At 33.5% G+C, this 21922-nt stretch overlaps 3 protein-coding genes across 8 annotated transcripts; 2 read left to right on the forward strand and 1 right to left on the reverse strand.

The window, feature by feature from the left end:
- The first annotated feature begins 1183 nt into the window (after positions 1 to 1183).
- Positions 1184 to 3833, forward strand: LOC118054149 (26S proteasome regulatory subunit RPN13). Of its 3 annotated transcripts, none has more exons than XR_012168664.1 (5): positions 1184 to 1711; positions 1808 to 1873; positions 2389 to 2470; positions 3015 to 3232; positions 3382 to 3833. XR_012168664.1 is itself a non-coding variant. In XM_073406225.1 (5 exons), the coding sequence occupies exons 1-5, from the start codon at positions 1798 to 1800 to the stop codon at positions 3480 to 3482; spliced, it is 390 nt and encodes a 129-aa protein (XP_073262326.1). In that variant the 5' UTR covers positions 1184 to 1797; the 3' UTR covers positions 3483 to 3833. The 3 variants fall into 3 exon arrangements, 1 of the variants encoding a protein (XP_073262326.1); XM_073406225.1 differs by having other exon boundaries at positions 1184 to 1873; positions 3015 to 3121; positions 3209 to 3232; XR_012168663.1 differs by having other exon boundaries at positions 3015 to 3833.
- Positions 3834 to 4216: 383 nt separating this feature from the next.
- LOC118054147 (cuscuta receptor 1-like) lies at positions 4217 to 8182 on the reverse strand. Of its 4 annotated transcripts, none has more exons than XM_035065610.2 (7): positions 7812 to 8182; positions 7257 to 7412; positions 7099 to 7167; positions 6837 to 6980; positions 6623 to 6763; positions 6242 to 6325; positions 4217 to 4918 (listed from the first exon to the last, which is right to left on the reverse strand). In XM_035065610.2, the coding sequence occupies exons 1-7, from the start codon at positions 8167 to 8169 to the stop codon at positions 4350 to 4352; spliced, it is 1521 nt and encodes a 506-aa protein (XP_034921501.1). In that variant the 5' UTR covers positions 8170 to 8182; the 3' UTR covers positions 4217 to 4349. The 4 variants fall into 4 exon arrangements, with proteins under 4 accessions (XP_034921501.1, XP_034921499.1, XP_034921498.1 ...); XM_035065608.2 differs by having other exon boundaries at positions 4217 to 5947; XM_035065607.2 differs by having other exon boundaries at positions 4217 to 6136.
- Positions 8183 to 9795: 1613 nt separating this feature from the next.
- LOC140954921 (uncharacterized) lies at positions 9796 to 13951 on the forward strand. The gene is made up of 6 exons (XM_073406051.1): positions 9796 to 10084; positions 10183 to 10289; positions 11391 to 11511; positions 13344 to 13523; positions 13614 to 13689; positions 13766 to 13951. The coding sequence occupies exons 3-5, from the start codon at positions 11391 to 11393 to the stop codon at positions 13652 to 13654; spliced, it is 342 nt and encodes a 113-aa protein (XP_073262152.1). The 5' UTR covers positions 9796 to 10084; positions 10183 to 10289; the 3' UTR covers positions 13655 to 13689; positions 13766 to 13951.
- Positions 13952 to 21922: the final 7971 nt, after the last annotated feature.

Here is a 21922-nt window from a genome sequence, read left to right on the forward strand (position 1 = left end):
AAAATCTCAACACGTGTTATTCAAGGAAATATTGCAATAATTATTGCAGAGATTGTCTTCTATAACCAGCACTAACAAATCTTATACATATGGTATTTTATATTGCAATGATTATTTTCCACGACCAGTACGAATCAAATCTTACATCTATGATATTTTATATTGCAGTAATTATATATGATTCAGTAATTATCTCATTGACATATTGCTTCCTTAATATTAGCCCTAATGCTTTATGTTATCGCCACATATTCTTTCTCTCTGTTTTTTTTTTTAAAAAAATTTATCAAAACATGAGTCAAAAATTGGGTAGCAACATATATATTATTTTAATATATTTTTTTTTTAAAAAAATAAAAGAAACAAATTTCAAACAATGTTCTTTTAGCCAAAATCACTATTTTGCCTCTATGTGTTTGTGCCGATTAGTCTATCTTATCCTTGCATTTCATACTTCAAGTGGATGCAGCTGATTTTACCCATGTTTTGTTGGATTAACTGAATCACATGTTGTTGGTTTACACAAATTTAACCAGTTTAATATCGAAAAACAATTTAAAAACAATCCTAATTCAATCTAGATTGGTGATCCATCAGATTGATTTGTTTGGCCCGTCCAATAACTATAGATAGCGGGTAAGACCCACATTTGCCACAAACATCTTGCCTTGTTTGTTTGAAATTTGGCAAACTTGGAGTGTCATCTTGGTAATCTCACAACAACCGAACCATTAATTTTCCAGCTTTGGATTTTCTTTTATTTTTTTTCTATTATTGTTTATGATTTGGGTATTTGATATGTCCTTCTTTGAAGTGTTGAAAGAAAGGAAGCTTTATAGAGGAAGTATGTGAAAATGGGTTCTTTATCAGCTGAAGATATTCCAGCAATGTAGGTAAATAAAATCACATTTAAAATTGTGGGTTTTGCTTAAAATCTCTGTTTCTTATTAATTAGAGCATGTAATTGCTTTTTTGGATGCACAAGTATGTTTTTCTTGATGGGGTTATGTTATGGTGTTGTGGTTGTTTTGTTGGTAGGAAATTGTGTTTAAGTTTCGTTCTGGTAAAATGGTTTTCTATGGAAAAAAGGTTGTTCCTGATTCTCGAAAAAGACTTGTTCGCATTGGACCAGTAAACTGGTGTCTTTTGGTTTTTTGGTGCTATATAGAGTTCGAGTCTGTGTAAAGATTTTTAGTTACTTCTGTTGTTTTGGTTTATCTTAAGTACTAGATAGTGTGTTTCTAGCATCTTGTTTCCTGTTTGAAGTTGAAATTTTTGAATTGTTCCAGGGTGATGAGGGTTTGCTTCATTTCCAGTGGCTTGATAGGAATTTGAATGTTGTGGAAGATGTATCCTAGTTATTATTATATTTTTGAGCCTGGGGATTTTGTTTCTCTCTTCCAACATTGGTTTTTATTTCTTTTTCTGTTGTTTGTTTTGTTAATGTTCTTTTGTGGTGAGAACTTGGTAGCTTTTTCTTGACGTGTTGATTGATAGCATCAGATTATTTTTTTTTCTGAAGAGGCTGTTTCTGAGAAGGTACACTTTTCTCTCTTAGTTTTTTCTTAGATGGGAGATATTTGACTCTAATAATTGATTGTAATATCATAGATTCATAATTCTTTGGGTTATTCAGGTTAATCAAGCTTTGGGAAGAGTTTACATCTTGAAATTCAATATAGATGATCAAAAGTTTTTCATTTGGATGCAGGTCAGGTTCATTTTCTAAGTTTTTCACTCTCTTATGTGTAACATTGACTCAGCTGTTAGTTGCATGATTTTGGAAAATTGTGTAACATGTTTGCAGGAGCCAAAGCTAAAGATGATTCACAATTGTGTAGCTCTGTCAACTATTATATTAATCGTCCATTTGGTAAATACTTTTGTCTTTTCAGTCCTTTGTTAGCCATCCGACTCTTCATTATTTTGTTCCTAATCATCTTGGCTTATATTTAAATGCAAAGTCTAATCTTCTGCCCCCCTCCCCCGATCTGTTAAATGCAAACAATTTGGTGTAGTTGATAAATCACTTTCGCTAATTTTACATCAGAAAGTTGTATAATTGCTTTATGGTCATCTCTCTCATAGAGGGTTTTTTGTTTTTTGTTTTTATCTTGCATCTGGATTTATCTTCTCCCATCCCCTCAATTTCATAAAGAAAACCTCTATTTCACAGAAAGATCATATTAGACTAATTGGATTTCTTGTTTTCTACTTCCTGTTTATTTATTTGAGTTACACTCTCCGTATGTGTGAATTGGTCTTCTTAAAATTTTACTAACCGGTTTTACACCTTCAAACTAATGACCTGGCTTATAACTTCAGCACTCATTCAATAGTGAAGTTTTTCCATCAGCAATGTCGCTGCTTTATCTTGTTGTTTGGCAGAGTTCCTTGATGAAGAAGATCCTGACGCTTCTACTCCTTTCCAAGTTTTTGAAGACATGCTTGAAGATAATATCTCATTAAGGTATATTTATTATAATAAAGAAGCATACTCAAAGATGATACTTCAACTATAAGAGTTGATATAGCAAGTAAGAGTAAGGATATAGAGCTAAGTAATTTTTTGTTCTTTGAGACTAAGAGTCAGTGGAGCAGAATGAGCCTCCCTTCTCTCCTTCTGGTCAATCATCTTGGAGAGCCTATGTTCTTGCCTTGATCAAGACTCCTATCTTAGTTATTCAAGAAATATCAAGAAATTTTCCAAAATCATTTCTTGACAAAAACATCTCACCCGCTTTAGCCCTTGTGAAATCCTTCATCCCCCTATGCCCTTACACAGACTCGCCCTCGGGGTAAATTCTAAAACTTGGGGCATCTTTTATATGGAAATTTAGAGTCATAACTTGGTGTTTGTCTATGTATATACCTGTTAATTCTTGTGATTCATTGTAAAATAACTTCAAAAATGTTAAGGAGCACTTTTATTACCAAAAAGAAATGGCCCAGTATAAATTACATGGTCATTTTCTTTTATTCTGGTGAGAAAGATTTTTGCTCATCACTCTCAGGACTGGAAACTTAGTTGTCCCAAACCTTGGTGCAGAAGTAACCTCTTCATCGAGACCAGTGAAATTGGAAGACTTGCAAAGAATCCTGAGTAATATTGGTGGTGGAGGTATGTTCTGCTCAGATAGTGCAATTGACCACAACCTTGTTTGTTGTACTTAGGCTGGCCCACGTGATGTGATGATACATGTTGCAGGTAGTTCGGGTGATCCAGATGAAGGTAATTATTAATGCTTATTCTATACGTACTGTAAGCTGTGAAAGGATTGTACAATCTTTTTTTTTCCTGCTAATTATATGCTCTGGCACGGGGTGCCTTACTGTAAAATCTTTTTTTTTTTTTCATGATGTTTTCATTTGTTATCCTAGGCTTAGGATTAGGTGATATACTGAAGCCTGATTTGATAATGCCATTGAATGAGACATTGCCACTTGAAGAAGGATTAACATCTCATTTACCTGAGGTATAAGACAGTCTTATGTTTAGGATTTCCTCTGTGTTTTATGTCGGTGCATTCTGAGGTAATTATGAGGTTGCAGGGTCACTGGACTCTAGAGGATATTTTAGACTTGTTGCAGAGTCCTCCTTTCCGTCAGCAAGTGAATTCTTTTACTTAAGTAAGAAATGTGAGGCTGATCCTTTTTGTTCTATTTCTTGTCCTTTTAATGATAGCCAATTTTACAAGGTTTAACTCTTCTTTTTGTTTGAAGGTTCTCCGAACTAGACAAATAGATTTGTCTCAAGTTGGGATCAACCCCAGTAAATCTAAGTGATTTGTGGCTCTAGAACATGTAAATAGATTTTACAAGGTTCACTCATGTTCATCAGCATTAACTAAAGTCTTTAGTTAATTTTTTATTGGGAAATTCTGATTAGGGTTGATTATATAACTAATGATAACCCTATTCGCCCTAACCTGAATAGCCTCTTCCTCGGCAATCCTGACATATCTTGATCTGCCCAATACTGGTTTGGACACATACCTACATATATATATATTTTGGAGTTTTAAGAAGCCACGCTCTAAGTAGGCATGCAGAGAATTTCCACGCCAAATCATAATCAAAATCGATCCCCTTTAGTAATCTATTTTATTTAAACATATAGTCTGCCAAACCCAATCCAGAATACCAAGACATCCTCTTATTAATTCACTTAGAAACTACTAGACCTAAGCTTTATAAATCCAACCATAGAGCAATCAGTGAAGAAACTTCATTATTATATGTCACACAAAAGCTAAAAACAAAAAACAAAACACAAATGAAAATCAATAGAACATTGCCTTTAAACTTGTTTAAATCTTAAAACTAGAATACACAATGAAGCACCAAGGCTATGAAAATCCAAACTTTGATAAAATAGGAATATTATCCACCAGAAAATAATAGCAATTATTGCTGCTCACCTCAATAAAGTAAAACCAAGCTCGTCGCCAATATGGATTTATGTATAGAACTGCACCTATCACCAGCAGCACCATGATGTATGCAACCCCAAAGGTCACATAGAAAACATCCATATCCATGAAACCACTATTATCTTCGTTGGTCGTTAAAGTTGGTGTTGGTGATGGTGACATTGCCGCACCACAAACTTTTGATAGTGGTTGTCCACAAAGAAAAGGATTGTCCTTGTAGCAGCTCTCCTCAAACGTGGCAAACTGTGCAACTCTCGCCGGAGTCTTGCCAGACAGATTATTGTGTGCCACATTGAAAAATTCTAGAAAAAATAGTTTAGTAAGTTGAGGTGGGATTTCTCCATCCAGTTTGTTGTAGGAAAGATCCAAGCTCTCTATTTCCTTTAACCTCGAGAATGTTGGTGGAATTGGTCCAGTCAAGCTGTTGTGCGAAAGGTTCAATACCTTGATCATGCTGAGGTTTCCAATTTTAGGAGGAATCTCTCCTGAGAAATTGTTGCATGAGAAATCAATTCCTGTGAAGTATTGGACAATACTGCCTCTATAAGAAAGGGATACATTCTTTGTTGTAAACTCGAAAGAAGGTTCTGATGAGGACACAGAATCACGGGAATTGTATTGAAAAGGAAAAAGATGAGCAGATATCATCAAAGAAGGGATGTTTCCAGAAAGATAATTGTGAGATAGATCAATCAGAGTTAATCGGTCCAACCTGTACAATTGAATTGGGATTTCACCTTCAAGATTGTTATAACCCAATAGTAGAAATCTCAAGTTAGATAGCCTATCAATCCATTCTGGAATTCTACCAGTTAAATCATTATGGGAAAGATCTAAAGCGAATATCTCACATGAGTCATAAAATGCCATTGCGATTGGTCCTTGCAACTTATTTCTAGACAAAGAAACATGTCTTAATTTTGAAGAAGTGCCGAATCTAGGTGGTAAATGACCAGAGAAATTGTTCCTTGATAGGTCCAAGAATTCAAGAGAAGGCATATTCCCTATCCATCTAGGGATTTGCCCTTGCAAACTATTGTTCGAAAGTATTGTTCCAGTCAAAACATTGTTGGACAGGTCTAACACTTGCAACGAGCTAATGTTACCCAATGACAAAGGAATGCTTCCACTGAAGCCATTGTCAGACATCAATAAAACTTCTAACCTTGGCAAACGATCTCCGATTTTTGAAGGGATTTGGCCTTGGAAGTGATTCGTTGATATACTTAGGAATGACAAACTCATATGAGAATTCTTTGGCAACAAGAATGGACCCAAGAGAGAACAATTTTCTAAATGAAGTTCTTGTAGGTATGTGTTGTTCTCAATCAACCAATTTGGAAACTCTCCCTTTATTTGGATGTTTGTAAGACTCATATATTGCAGGTTCACCTTATGGTAAAGGAACTTGGGAAATGTTCCCACACTTTGTCCACGACCGCTCAAAAAGAGGACCTCTAACTGGAACTTTGGGCTCAGATTATGATCATCTTCTTCTGCATATATTTCATTACCTGAACCATCAAAATACTCAAGTCTTGAAAGGTTGTATAATGGGTTCAATGACATAGGAATCTTCAAGTGATTGGAAGAGAGAGAGAGTAGTTGAAGGGAAGTCAAATTTGCTAGACACGAAGGCAAGAAGCCACTGAGATCATTGTTGTCTATATATAGTATTTGGAGATGATTTAAGTCGCATATGCCTGATCACATTATAATTTAGGAAATTTTTTAGAACTATGAGTGTCTAATGGAAAATATATAACTTACACACCATAGAGAGAGAGAGAGAGAGAGAGAGTCATCACCTTTATTGATGGTTTGAAAAATGCTATTATTGAAAGTATTGGAACTCAAATCCAAGTATTTCAAGTTTTTGAGATCAAGGAAGTCTGTCACAATCAATTAAACAAGAGATTATATTAATCTAGAAGCAATTAATTATAAAGGAAAAGAGTTAACAAGAAGAAGTTTATTGAATACATAATAAGGATCTCAATTGAGTTGATTTCTAAATTTGGGATTTAATTCTCTCTTATTGGTCAATTTTCTCTTGGTTAATTTCTAAATTTGAGATTTAATTGTCTCTTCAAGACTTGTTTAGTAGGCTGCTAAAACATAAAAGATGAATTCTATATAGACACGTCTAATCGTAGCAAGCATAGAAAGAAGTAGAATGGCTAATTTACCTTGATAAGGTATAATGCCACTCACTCTAGACAATGATAGAAGTTTTAGAGAAGACAGTGCTCCAAGCTTGTGAAGGGAGTGTTCATCTAGAGAACAACCGTCCAGGTACAACCTTTGCAAGGAGCTTAAATTTTGCAACTCTGTTCAAAAGTAGCAAATTAAAATTTTCAATTAAACCCAAAAATATAAACATCACTATATGCAATAACTTACCGTCACCTAATATTCTTCCTCTAAAATTATTGTCGCTCAGATCAAGTTTCGTGAGGTATGGGAATGCTCCTAATGATTGCAATAACTGGAAGCTACTTCCATAGGTTGTGATATGATTTAACCGTAAATACAAGTTGCTTGAACCTGCAAGTTAGGGAAGAAATGTATAGAAAGGCTTTCCAAAAGCAAAAATAATTAATAATTGGATGGGCTCATATATTATCGTCATGCTACAAGGTAATGTGAATGTTTTACTAATTACCTCTTGAAGCTACCAATTTGTTAATATTGTTTCCGCTCAAATCCAAGACCTTCAACGTGCTTAGAGATTCTTGATATTTATCAAAATAATAGTTAATTAGTTCACTACAAAACATAAATTGTGTTTTTTAAAAAAAGATAAATATATAAAAAACTAACCTTTAAAATCTATTAATCCCTCCAGTCTATTATAACTCAGATATAGTGATTTGAGAGACGAAAACCCCACAATTGATGATAAAATACTGTTATTGAAACGATTATATCTCAAGTCAAGATACTTCAATTTGCTCAATTGCTGTAACTCATAACTACCTATATAGAAAAAATAAATAAATTAAGACTTCAGAATAAAAAAAAAAAGTTATTATTGGAGTGATTTAATTATGATGGATTTAGAGGCATGTAATTGTTACAATGACTTCACGTAAAGAGGTTAAGGCGATGAAGGTGAACGTGAAAGAAGTACATGTTACAGTGACATGTGATGCATAATTATAATAATATTGGTAATGTAATAATATTTATTGTGGTGGTATGATTATATTAATAATGCAAAGAATTAAACAACACCTTATTACTAAAAATGATTTCTATTTTCTTCGATGGATTACTTACTGTGGAGAACCAAAATGTTATTAATTAAACAACACCTTATTTGATTAATTCAAAAAAACTAATCTAAATATTTTGTAATACGAGAGGAGAGCAAACCTTTCTTCTCAACCAAACCAGCTATACGATTATCCCACAAGGAGAGATCGTTGAGTTCTTGAAAAGGAAGAAACAAGGAGGTATTAAAGTACCAATCTCCCTGTTTGTGATTGCTTAGGCTCCAAAGATTGAGTGCGATGACTCGACCTGTACTGCTGTTGCACTCCACATTTTCCCAAGAACAACAGTGGATGTCACCTTTTCTCCAGGAGGGTAGGGATGTGCCGTTGGGATAGTTAAAAGCATCTTTGAGTTGAAAGAGAGCGGCTCTCTCTTCCTCCAAGCAACCAAGAGGCAGCCATCCTTGCAAGAAAACCGCCATTACTAACACCGTGAACATCTCAAGGAACAGCCCCATCTTAATATCAAAAATAAATGTTGATCAATTGTTATAGAGGACAGGGAGGAGGTTTAGGCTTTTATAGAGGACTTTACGGACCCATGCCGTGGAAAAAACTGCATTAAAAACGCCGCGGACCCATGCCATGGAAAAAACGCCGCGGACCATTGCCATGGAAAAAACGCCGCGGACCCATGCCATGGAAAAAACTCTCCCATCCCGCGGACCACTGCATTATGGAAACGGTCTCCCATCCCGTAATGATTTGCCCCGTCATTTATATTTATATATATAATACAAATGGTGATCAATATAGTATTTCAACCAAGGATATTTATTAAATTATAAATTAATTATAAATAAAAGGTGGTTGCTTCTTGTCATAATTATTTAAAATAAAAAATGGTTAAACTTGACCTCTTTTGTAAATATATTCTTAGCTTATTATTCTTTAACTGATCATGAGAGTGTACTTTTTTCATAAATGAATATATATTATTGTAGATGAAATGTTTAAAAACTTATTTTTTTTTATTTGTTCTTCAATTTGCCTTTTCATAAACCTCTCTCTTAATATTCTTTGTGAATGAATAATTACTTGTTGATTGTGTTACAAATAATATTAGGTTGATTGTCGTGAGAAGACATGATTCATTTTATCAACGATAATGTTTGGTCTAATTGCCAACACCATTAAAATTAATTAAGACATGTTCCTGATCAATTCCTTAAAACCTATAAATAAGATTGATTTATCGATTTTTATTGAAGAAAATAAAGTCATTATTCTTAATTTTCTTAAACAAGAACAACATATATCGGCACAATGACGAAGCTAACTCCCACGTCAGCATTTCAATAATAGTGAGCTACGAAGGATGTCAATAAATATTGGTGGAAGAGAACCGTTTTTGATCGACGGAAGCAAGATTAAGCAATCCTCTTCTTTTTATTGTTGAATTACATACATGCCCTTAGAAGAAAAAAAGAAAGAATCAAAGGCTACCACTTTGGCGTGTTTTGTTTGTTTTACTTCTTCTTTTTCTTCCCCCTTTTTTTTTTAATCTAACTATTAGTCTTGAGATTTTTTATTTTTATGTTTTCTTTTTAAAGTTATCTCGAGTTTCATATTAGTTAGATTGACTTTAATTTTTTAAATGTTTTTTTTATTTATTTAGTTTTGATTCTTTTTTATGTTATTTTTTAAAAATATTTTTTTGATCATAATTTCATATCATGGATGGTAGGTTAATAGAATAAACTCCACTTAACTCAAGTTTTTTTCTTTTTTACATTTTATTTTTAATATTTTTTTATTTTATTCTTGAAAATTAGTTTTATTGGGATTTGAACTTTTTCTTTTCTTTTCTTGTTTGGAGTTATCTTGGATTGCGAGTAGGGGTGTTTAAAAAAACCAAAAAACCGAGTAAACCGATAAACAGTTAACCGAAAAAACCGAACCGAAAAATAAAACCGATTAAACCGATTAGATTATGTAGGAAAAACCCCGGTTCGGTTCGGTTTTCGGTTTTGCAGTGCAAAAACCGGATGAATCGGATCGGTTTAAAAAAAAAGTTCCCTGCGCCCTAGTATAAAAGAAAATGTTGCTGCCCACGCCGCGCCCCTCTTTTCTCTTCTCTTCAGTCTTCACTTTACTCTCTAGTCTCCGCTAACCCTAAACAGTAACTGAGTAAAGTAAACACTTTAACTCCTCTCACTCTCAGCCTGATCGACGTTTCCTCTCCTCAGTCTCCACTGGTCTCCACAGTAAAGTAAACACTTTAACTCCTCTCCAGTCTCAGGCTCTCGGTGAATCACAGACACAGATCGACGTTTCCTCTCCTCAGTCTCCACTGGTCCAAAACACGCTGCGTTGTGTTTCCATCAGACCGGCGTTTCCTCTCAACCTCTCAAAACCAGTGAGGCAATGACGGTGAGTTTTTTTTTTTGGTTTTCTAATTAAACCAGGCGGATCCTCTTCTATTATTCTAAATAGTGCATATATTCTAAGTTTTGTTTTCTTTTCTCCAGTTTAATCAAAAAATTAGCCACTGTTAGTGCTAGGATCAGCCCTTAATCTCAGTCTCCACTGGATCAACCGATCAACACAGTCGACGCTTCCTCAGCCTCTCAAACCGGTGAGTTTTTTTTTTTCACAGCTACCCTCTTCTTGCTGTGAAACAAGGTAAGACAATATGGTATTTACCAATTAAGAGTCTGTAGCTTGAAAATCTTATTGTGGTTTGACAACTTTGATTTTTTAGATTTGTTCAAGCTAGGAATACAACTGATGGAAGTATTTGGGTATTAGAATTTCTATATTAAGGCGGTGGTCTTTTACATCTCCAATTTCGGTAAAGGTCTGGTCTTTTGAGGAATAGACCTATGCTTTGAGACATGGGTTTCTGAAACATGGATTGTTTAAGATTGAAATATAGACGGTCAGGATATGTTGTATTGTTTGTTAAATATAACCTATGCTTTATGCAAAACAAGAAACATTGATTGCACAAAATAATTGCTCCATTATGGGCCTCCTGAAACTAATTGAGTATTTGTTCATATTACAAAAACTGGACTTTGTATGCCGCATATGTGTTGTGTAATGATAGAGAAGCCACTATGTTCTTGCTAAAGCTTTTTCTTTGTTTTGAATAATTCGTTGTTGCCTCTCCTGAGTAGCACACTTGTGTTGTTGACTAGTCCTATAATGAATATGTACTGAGTATGAATTTACAAGCTTTAAATGTGTTAGCCTCTCCACTACTACCTCTTCACTCAGTAATGTAGATATTTGGATTGAAGATTTAATACGGTGTTGGAGTCTGCAACAGTATCGTTGTTTCATAAATATTAGGCTTATATTTTAGTCATGTATGGCTGGTTTTGTTAGATGCTGCAAGTGATTTAGTTCTGAGGTCTATAATAAGTAATGATTTTGTATGGCTAACAATCCCAATTAATTACGACAGAAGTGTTATTAAGCTTAGTTCAACTTATGGATAATTTGAATTGAATTTGTGACTTGTCTTGATTTTGCTGTTGTTGCTATGTTGATTATGTTGCTGTTGTTGTGTTGATTCTGTTGAATCGTTGATGTTGTTTCTGACTAGCTGTGCTGATTTTGTTGTTGTTGTAATATTTGTTTCATTTTAATTTTTAAACATGATTTTATCTTTATGTTTATTAAGTGCTGAAAATGAAATGTGCAAGTGATTTGTTTTATTTGGTAATTACAGATGGAAAACCTTCAAAATCAAAATGCTTCATCCACTGGCACTACCCCAACATCAACCAATGCCCCAGCTTCAAACACTCTCCCAACATCAGCTACTGTAGGATCCACCACGGATAATACAGGTAAACAACTTCAAGTCCTTGCAACTAGGAAAAGAAATGTTGATGATAAAAAAAAAATCACAAATTTGGGATCATTTTACAAAACTTGATGGTGATCCTAAAACCCCTAGAGCTGAATGTAATTATTGTGGAAAGGATTATGCATGTCATACTATTATTAATGGGACAAGTAATATGTGGAGTCATTTGAAAGTATGAAAAAAGTTTCCTTTTGTGGTTGATAAGAAGCAAAAAATTTTGGTATTAGAACCTAATAAAGTAGGGGGTAAATTAGGAGATCGAAGTGTGGGAACTCTTAAGGCAATAGGTTATGATTATGATGAATGCAGAAAGGCACTAGTGAAATTGGTTATAATTGATGAGTTGCCTTTTAATTTTGTGGAAGGTAAGGGATTTAGATTATATTCTAGGACATTGCAGCCTAGATTTGACATTCCTTCTCGTTTCACTGTTATGAGAGATTGTTTGAAACTTTATGTTGAAGAGAAGGAAAGATTAAAAAGAGCTCTTAAGGGTCAACGATTATGCTTAACAACAGATACATGGACATCAATCCAAAACATTAACTATATGTCCTTAACGGCTCATTGGATTGATAATGAATGGAATTTGCATAAAAGAATTCTGAATTTTTGTCAAGTTTCCAATTATATGGGTGAGACAATTGGTCAAGTTATTGAGAATTGTTTGTTAGATTGGGGGATTGATAAACTTTTAACTGTTACAGTAGACAATGCAAGCTCTAATAGTGTTACTATTTCATATTTGAAGAATGTGATGAAAGATTGGCCAACTAATAAATTGTCAAATGAACATTTGCATGTTAAATGTTGTGCACACATTGTAAACCTCATTGTATGTGATGGTTTGAAAGAGATGAATGTTTCGGTTGTTAAGATTCGAGATGCAATGAGGTTTGTGAGATCTTCACCCTCTAGGTTACTTGCATTTAAAAAGTGTGCAGAAAAGTTGCATATAGAGTGTAAGAAATCATTGTGTTTGGATGTTGCAACTCGATGGAATTCAACTTATCTTATGTTATAAGCTGCTGAAAAGTTTGAAAAGGTGTTTGCGAGGTTAAGTCAAAGTGAACCTAGATATATGAGTTACTTTTTGGAGGTTGATTCAAAGGGGAATAAAAAAAATATGGGGCCACCTAGTTTGGAGGATTGGGAAAATGCTAGAACTTTGCTGAAGTTTTTAAAGATCTTTTACATGGTTACATTGAAATTTTCTGGCTCATTGCATGTTACATCAAATTCTTTCTTCACTGAATTGATTTACATGCATACAAACTTGTTGCAATTGTGTAAAAGTAGAGATAATCTTTTGAATGGAATGGCGATGAACATGATGAGTAAGTTTGAGAAGTATTGAGGTTATGGAGCAAATCAGAATTTTTTATTGTATGTGGCTACTGTTTTGGATCCACGTCTTAAGTTGAAATATGTGAAATTTTGTTTTGGTGATTTGTATGATTATGACAAATCACAATTGCTAACAAAAAAAAGTGAGAGATAATTTGGTGAGCTTGTATGAGTTTTATTTGAAAGCCGATGAAGTGGTGGATGACAATAGGCATAAACAAGATGATAATGATGCTATTGATGACATGGAGGTAGATGTTAACACTTTAGCTCGGTTCAAAAGGCATTTACAAGAGGAAGATAGTGTGGAAAATAGAAATGAGGTTGAGAGGTATTTGGGTGATGGTTGTGAGGATCCTAATGATGATAAATTAGATATTTTGGGTTGGTGGAATATTAATGCTTCAAAATATAAGATACTTTCGAAAGTTGCACAACATGTTCTTGTTATTCCTATATCCACAGTGGCTTCCGAATCAGCCTTCAGCACAGGTGGTCATATACTTGACCAATTTCGAAGTTCTCTATCTCCAACAACAGTTCAAGCACTTATTTGTTGTCAAAATTGGTTGCATCATGGTCCAATTTCAACTGATAATGCAACCTTGATGAATGATTTTGAAACCTACGAAAACCTTGAATTGGGTAATGTTTCTTAAAAACTTACACCTTTTATTTTATTATTTATTAATTAACACATTTTTATTCTAACATGTTTAATATTTTATTTTGTAGAATTTGGTGGAAAGTTGCATTTAGCAACGGATGATAATTAGTTCACAAATTGTGATGCATTAATTGAAAACATATGGTATAAATTTTATTTTTTTATTTTTATATCTTCTAATTTAATTTACCATGTTATAATTCTAGATTATGAATTTCAGGAATCAAAGTGCAATGCTCTTGAAGTGCTTTTTTATTAAGACGATGTGCACATGAAGATTTATTTTTTGTGACTTGGAGTGTTTTATGATAATGTTATTTGTTGTTTTTTTGTTAAGCCTTTTGAAGGCAATGGTTTGTATTTTATAATTTGGATTTTAACTTATTGGTGTGTGATTGTGAGTGTGTGTTGGTGTGTGATTGTTGGTGTGTGATATTTATTTAAACTTTTCAGAAGTAGAAAAATATTAGTAAGTTAAAAAATATATTGAACACAAGATTGTCACTAATAATTTCATATAAATGAATATTCAATGGCCAAAACAATTAATAAACATAAGATTGACAATAATAATTTAATAGATTTGAATATTGGGGTCAAAAAATTAAATGTATTTGGAATCTTCAAAGAAAATGAGATAATAGCAACAATAATAGTAAGCCCAACGGAAATCCATTAGAAAGCCCATTAAAAAGCCCAGAAAATGTATATAGGTTTGTCCGGTTTTTTGGATAAAAAACCGGACCGGAACCGAACTGGAACCTGCCGATTTGGGCCGGTTCCGGTTCGGTTTCGGGTCTCTTTTTTTTCAGTTTGGTTGTCTTTTTTTGTAAAAACCGAACTGAACAGAAAATGATCACCCCTAATTGCGAGTAAATTAAATTAACTTAGATAATTAAATGCTGCCTGATTAACATAACACTAGATCATAAAAAAAAAAAAAATCTGGAATGGCATGGTTGTTGAATCTATTTGTTTTTTTTATTAAATTAATTATTTTGATAAATGATATATTCGGGGGAAAATAAAAAATAATAATCTTATTGTCAGAGAGGCATTGGAGCCTTTAATAAGTTGCAAAGGCATGGAACACGATGCCAGGGGAATGTAAGATAGTTGTTGACTGCTGGCGTCAACCCGGTCTATAAAATATTCTCCCAAACGGTAGGCCAGCCGAGTCAAAAGTGATATTCATTAACGTAAATGTTATTGGGAAATTATTGAGGATCCTCTAAAGTCGTACGTGCTGTTCAACTTGCTTCGGCGGATCACCTGGTTGTAGAACAATGATGATGGAGGACAACAGAGCCTCCACTTGTATATACCAACACACACGCAACTCAGATCAGAGCTTGCGGCTGTGGTTTAACAAGATTATAATATAATTTTATAATGTGAAACCAAGAAGTTCTTTGACATCGCAAATTTGAGTTCTAATTTTCCAGCCAAACTTGGTGACCTTTTTTGTCAAATTATCCGATAGAAACTTAACCATGAGAGGAGTGCGGGGATGCAAGAACTTAAATCTTTAGAAAAGACTAAAAAAATGTTTTCCAGGACAACACCAAATAAGTATAAGAATAGTTTAAGAAGAAAAAAAGAGAAAAGAATGGCAAAATAAAAAATGGAACAAAATAAAAAAAAATTATAAAGAAAGCAATAAATTTCCTTATCCACAATCTCACAAACATATCTCAATAAATCAAACATGATATTCTCAAAAGATATCCAAATTAAATGATCTTGGAGATATATAGAACTTTTATTTTTATGAATTTATCAAAAAAATCAATTTGATTAAGAAAATAAGTTGGAAGTCAAGTTTCATAATCTATCAGTTTTAGGAAGAAAATCTAGAAAACATTCTTGAAAGATATCCAAATTAAATTATATTGGTAGTAGGATAAAGATAAGATGGAGATATTTATGAATTTCTCAAAATAAGTTGATCTAATTGAGAAACTAAGCTTGAAGTAAGGGGAAGAATCTGCCACTTTTAAGAAGAAAATCAAGAAAACAAATAGATTTTGGACTAAAGAAAAGAAGAGAATGAGGCTAGAGAAGAGAACTCAACTAGAGCTAATAGAAAATGAATTTTCACAATTGATAGTGTTGGGCTCAAGAGGAGCAATAAAAAGATTGAATTAGACTTTGTTAATGATTAAGAAATTCAATCTATGAGTTTATTTCCTATATTGTTGTTCTCTCTTTTATTCTATTACTGTGAATTGTCTAGAGATTCTGGTTTATAATAATATGATTATGAACTAAAGATTATTTCTAAAGCTCTAATGTAGTCTCTCCATGACATTCTTGAATTTTTTATATTTTTATTATTAAAGTATTTATCAATCCTTGTTAAGTATGGCTCATTGTATCTAATGCCTTTAAATGATTGATCATCATTAGTATAAATTATTGTGCATGTTGATACCTAGTTATTATGCATGCTATTTGCTTTTTATGATGTATACCTTAAATTGAATGAAAGATAGAGATGTCCCAATATGATTTGTGCAATTATTGTCTTGAAATATTATAGAATTTAAAGTGTTTATATGCTTTTAAAATTATATAGAAATATCATGGGTTATGATATGTTGGTAATTTCAATTCTACTTGAGAGAGTCTTGATAAAATAGAATATTTCAACATCAATTTGGAAGATAAATTCATAGCAACATAGTTTACGAATCAAATTGGCTTGGTTAGGTAAATCAGAAGTCTTCTTGTTCATGATTAAATTCATTTTCACTATAGTGTTCCTATATGATTTTATTTTTTTTGCTAATATATTAATTGTCTTACATATATTCATTTATTTGTAACTTTCAAATAATTTCAGCCTAGAAAAATTTCAATAGCTAAAAGGTAGATAATCCTCGTATGAATAATAATCATACTAACATTATTTTACTTGAAGCGATTAGTATACTTGATATCTAAATTTTGCATCAAGATTTTGGCTCTGTTTTTGGGGAGTATTTTATTCCTATTAATTTTCATACCAACTGGTTATAGGTTAATTTTACTTATATTTAATTTTTATTTTTTCTTATTATGATTTTTTAGATTTTTTTTGTGTTGTGCATCATATGTTATTGTAGTGTGGAGTTAGTACATTTTGATCTTGAAATTGAATGGTCGTGTAATAAGGAAAGGAAATAGAAGTTTATAAAACATTCAAGTAACCATGAATAATTTGTTAGTGTATATACCTTGCAGCCAATCAGCTGGATGCTAGTGGCATGATTAGTACTTAAAAGCGTATTTTTATCAAGGTTTTATATCATCATTTTGCACTTGAAGTATCAATAACTCCTTAACTAAAGCATGTTTTATAATAACATACCTAATAATATAACATACATTTAATTTATGGTAAATGTTCATCTTAAATGCAGGCCTATCACATAAATGAAAGGATTGATTGATGAGTTTAAGTATTGAAATTGAAAGGACAAAGAGAGGGCCAAACTTAGAAAAGAGATGTTGGTGCAGTCCAAAATGAAACACTTTTCGGTAATTGGGTCATATCTCGAGTTCTAGATGTCCAAATGACCTCAAGTTTTTGGACAGATTCGGTAAGACATAGGCCTACAACTTTCATGTGGAGTCCAAGATTTAAAAAGACCGTTTTCAAGTCCAAATTATAGCAACAACGGAGAAGTCTGAATCTGTCCTGCAGCCCAGACACTGTTTAGCGTTCACCGTTCTTAATTTTTTTTTTCTTGGAAAGATAAGATAATTTTCTATAACTTTCATGAGTACAGGTGGTTTCAATTCTGATGCTAGCAATGACGTTTTATTCAGACAAGAAGATAAGGATTTTCACCAAGTCAAGAGTTGGCCACCTACTCAACAATTAGTCATCAAATTAATAGTTCCAAATTTTAGCCTATAAAAGGAGGCATTTGCCATGCATTTGGGGGCTTGGTTGTTCAGATCAAGAACTTGTTCTTGCTCTCTCTCTTTATATATATATATATATATATATATATATATATATATATATATATATATATATATATATATATAATTCCTAAATTTTGCTTTCATTAATATCTTGTTTATGCTTTTCATTATCTTTGTTTTACTTAGTTAACTTGTATTTTATTTATGTTCTTATTTTATTTATTTATGTTTCTCTTCTTCATTATATTTAGCTAAGTTTATTATGTCAAGGTGAAAAGGTTACACTAATGGTGTAAGAATAAGTATAGTGTAAACTCAACATGGACCTTAATGTTTAATATTAACATGTCTTATCTTTTTATCTTACTAATTCTTAAACCTTGCTTGTTAAATGGTTAATCTAGATTTGTGTTGTATAATACTTGGTATAACAAATGCTTGACACTCTCAGAGCCCAACCGTCTGGTATTACCTACACTTGTGCTATGAAAGGAACTTGATTTGTTGTTAACATAAGTTAGCATCATGAATTCCTGACAATATTTAAAAGTTTGGTGTTACTTAAATAAGATAATTAATATGACCATGTTAACAATTTATAATGAGCTATTAATGACAAATCATCCGATCGGAACCTCCTTTGTGTGTGATTTCCAGTTGAATAATAAGAGTTTATACTATACTTGTTTGAAATACCATTAGTGGATCCTCTAACCTTGACATTTGTTTTTATAATTGTTTAATCCTTACATTAATCTTCCATCTCAAGTTCTCATCAACTTCTTCTTCTTCTTCTTCTTTATTATTATTGTTGTTGTTGTTGTTGTATTATTGTTGTCTATAATTTATACAATTAACCTCCCTATGGTTCGACCCCGGTCTTGCTGGGTTATTTATTACTTCGACACTCTTACACTTGGAAGAAGACATCAATCTTTTAGCCATGTCATGGCACTAACTTTGTTCATATAAAAAAGCATATTTATTATTAATAAAGTTTTTATATATCTTTAATATTTATATGTGTTTGATCATGTCTATAATAAAAATAAAGTTTTTAGGACAAAAAAGCTTTGTAAAAAAATTATAAAGTGGTTATAATTATAAGATTCTTATTACATCAAAGCATTATTCCTAAATGATCATAATCGATCCTCTAGTAAGACATGATATTAATTATATTTATTGAGATCATTTCATATTATGTTCTTTCTTTTATGAAAAGAAGTAGTTGTTCTCATAAGCTTGTCAAATAACTTATACACTAAACTTATCCACATGAGGATCCTATATGAAGAGATTACTTGTGTCTATGGAAAGACTCAAGTGATAATGGTGTGGTATCCCTAGATTTGAAGTTACTAATTAACTTATATGGGGTTATGTTTTGATTCTAACTACACGTTGCTTTAATTAAAGGTAAAAAAATATGTAGATATTAAGAATAACATAAATATATAAAGGTATCTGAGTGACTAAAAGAGATTCAACATCATAGATGATAGTACCTTTTTTTTATCAAGTGTAAGAAATATATAGATCTAAAACAAAGCTGGAGAACCAGCAAGTCATAGAATATTTACAAATACAAACGAAGAAAGGGAACAAGCTCCATTAGATATAGGGGAGAAACTCCCATATAAACTACAAGTAGCCTAAGACAAGAAAAGCATGTGCAAAGGAACAAGCTCCCTTGAACAAGCATATAACCAAAATGGCATAAACAATAAACAACAACTTCTAACAGTAACAAAGTCAGTTTAGCAACCAACACACCAGCCAGCAAACCAGTAGAAAAAACAGCATGAACAGCCCTCATACGGAGATAAACAGCATAAACAAAGCTAGCATAACCACAATCCAAGAAAAGCATCCAAAAGTGAACAGGCTTCCCATAAAAGCAACAAAGGCTAGGGGATCAGACTCCCACAAAGCCTCTACAAAAGAAATCCATCAGCCAAAACTAGAAGCAACAAGCCAGCTCCAAGAATGCAGAGACAGCAGGCAAGACTAACAAAAACTGACTTCAACTAGGCTGCAGGAAGTTGAACAAGAGCCAAATAGAAAGGCCACAGGCAGAGACAAAAAGCAATGCACCTGCAAACCAATCCAACAAAGATAACAAGCAAGAGCAATACAACACATCTACAGGCAAAAATATATAGACTGCAACAACTGAGTCAGGCCTACAAAGGCAAACAAAATACAATACTAGCAAAACCCAAAATAGACACAAGGACAAATTCCTTGGCCAATATTCCATAAAAGCAGAAAACATCAAAGGGAGGAGGAAGGGGTAGAAGCTGTGCTGCCTTGGATCCTGGAGTCAGCCGGGGAGGAACTTTTGGAAGGTTGGCCTGACTTCCCTGATCGGCCAAAGGTAGAGGTGGCCACAGCTTTTCTTCTTGTCAAATATTGCCTCCTTGGAGGCAATGCTGCAGTATCATTAAAGTGATCTTCAGATACATGAACAACCTGTGGAAAGCCAAAAGAAGCATCAGGGCATCCAGGCTGTGAAGCCAGTTTAGCCCGCTTGCATTCAGAATGACTTACTCTTTCTTCCATAACCACAGCTGCCTCAACCATAGTTTCAGACCCAGCCTGGTGGTCGGCCCGGTCCAAGGTTCGGGTTCTGGATTTTTACCGGGTCACCGGGTCAATTTTTTAAAAAAAAACAAAATGATGTCGTTTTAGTAAAAAAAAAACAAAAAACAAACATAAAAGTCAACAGGTTTGCAACTTGGTTTTGACGGGGTCTTGCCAGGTCACGCCGGGTTTTACCTTTCCTTATTTTTTCTTCAACCCGGCCCGGTTCCAACCTCGAGTCAGCTGGGTCCCGGGTCGACCCGCGCGAGCCGGGCTGGATTTCAAAACTTTGGCCTCAGCAGACATTGGATCAATAGCCGGTTCACCTTGAGGTTCCTCCCTGGTTGACTGTTTGTCAATAGCTTTAGTGTCAGCTGAGTGATTAGAGCATCCAAAGGGAGCAGAAGTTGTAGGGGGATGTTTTTTGCGCTTGTGACTGGAAGTTTTGGTGCATGCAAAATTGGAGTGTTCCAAGGTCTTGCACCGCTTGCAGAACCGTGGCAAAGATTCATATAGCACTGTATGGGACTTGGAAACACCATTGGGAAGGGTGATGTTGATCGATGATGGTAATTCAGTAAGTAAATCAACCTTAACCATCACGCTAGCGTATGAGAGCCGAGACATGGAAGTTGCTGGAGAATCAGAATGCACCGGTTTCCTAATCACACTTGCTAGTTTAGAAAGACACAATGGTGACCAGCACTGAAGTTGTAGGTTAGGGAATCTAACCCAAACTGTGTGGTGATGTGAGGAAGAAGGTTTATGGTCCCCTGAAGTGGTGTTACCTTGCGTTGGGGGTGGCGGCGAAGGAGCAGTTCCAACCGTCGGCACCAAACCGTAAGTTCAGAGAACCATTCTCAGCAGGGGGACCACGACGTGGTCTAATAGAGATAGGGGAGGTTGAAGTGTGCTCACTAGGCCTTGGAGAAGACGATGGAGGAGCAGCTTGGGGTGTGCGCTGCAACCCCTCTTTTGATGCTTTGTGTGAACCTTAGCTTCACAATTGGAATTAACAACATCTACAAGAGTAATTATTGTTTATGGAGGGATAGAAGGGGGTGAGGGGGCCCGAGAATGACTAGAGGAGTGTTGTTCACGAAGGGAAACACCCTATCTTAGGGTCCGTTGGTGACCAGATGTTAGTACCTTTTGATCTTGAAATAGAATGTCGTGTTAGAATCTAAACAAAGAAGTGAAAAACAAGTTTAAAAAACATTCAAGTAGCCATGAATATTTTGTAAGTGTTATACCATATAACCAATCAATTGATTGCAAATGACACCGACTTTGTTCATTTAAAACAATATTTATTGTTAATAAAGAATTTCTTTATTTTTAATGTTCATATATGTTTGATTAATTAGTCTATAGTGAAGATAAAGTCATTGGAACAAAAATCTTTAGCAAAAAAATTATAAGGTAATTATAATTATGAGATTCATATTACATCAAAACATTATTCTTACAAACTATAAAATGAGGCAAATTATAGCGTTACAATTGGGGTTGGTCAATGACTTAATTTAAAGGAAATTCAAACATAAATTTTAAATGGGGTTAAATTTAAAATCTAAAAATACATTTCTTTATTGTGCGAGGGATAGTTCCTAATAAATGAGTTGTATATGCATTCTTTAAATAAATTTCTTTGCACAAAACATATATTCGCAGTTACAAATATAAAAAAAGGCTTTAGTTTATTGTTGTCATAATTTTGTAGGAATGAAATAAAGGATACATTTCTCTTAAGACTTTTATATTGTAATCCCTTTTTATGCAATTTGAATTATCATTATTTTTAAAAAAATAAAGAAGCAGAAAACAAAATATATATATATATATATATATATATATTAAAAAGAAAAAGAAAAGT

The sequence above is a fragment of the Populus alba genome, chromosome 18 (genome assembly GCF_005239225.2).
Source record: "Populus alba chromosome 18, ASM523922v2, whole genome shotgun sequence".
In the NCBI taxonomy this organism is placed as follows: Eukaryota; Viridiplantae; Streptophyta; class Magnoliopsida; order Malpighiales; family Salicaceae; genus Populus; species Populus alba.

Bases quoted from the DNA above. Each gene is read 5' to 3' on its own strand.
- LOC140954921 (XM_073406051.1), top strand. From the start codon at position 11,391: ATGGAAAACCTTCAAAATCAAAATGCTTCATCCACTGGCACTACCCCA. The intron at 11,512-13,343 runs GTAAACAACTTC...CTATATCCACAG, and splicing joins ATCCACCACGGATAATACAG to TGGCTTCCGAATCAGCCTTC. The intron at 13,524-13,613 runs GTAATGTTTCTT...TTTATTTTGTAG, and splicing joins CTACGAAAACCTTGAATTGG to AATTTGGTGGAAAGTTGCAT.
- LOC118054147 (XM_035065607.2), bottom strand. From the start codon at position 8,169: ATGGGGCTGTTCCTTGAGATGTTCACGGTGTTAGTAATGGCGGTTTTC. The intron at 7,168-7,256 runs GTTAGTTTTTTA...ATAAATATCAAG, and splicing joins GGGATTAATAGATTTTAAAG to AATCTCTAAGCACGTTGAAG. The intron at 6,764-6,836 runs GTAAGTTATTGC...ACTTTTGAACAG, and splicing joins AGGAAGAATATTAGGTGACG to AGTTGCAAAATTTAAGCTCC.
- LOC118054149 (XM_073406225.1), top strand. From the start codon at position 1,798: ATGTTTGCAGGAGCCAAAGCTAAAGATGATTCACAATTGTGTAGCTCT. The intron at 1,874-2,388 runs GTAAATACTTTT...GTTGTTTGGCAG, and splicing joins TTATATTAATCGTCCATTTG to AGTTCCTTGATGAAGAAGAT. The intron at 3,122-3,208 runs GTATGTTCTGCT...TACATGTTGCAG, and splicing joins GAGTAATATTGGTGGTGGAG to GTAGTTCGGGTGATCCAGAT.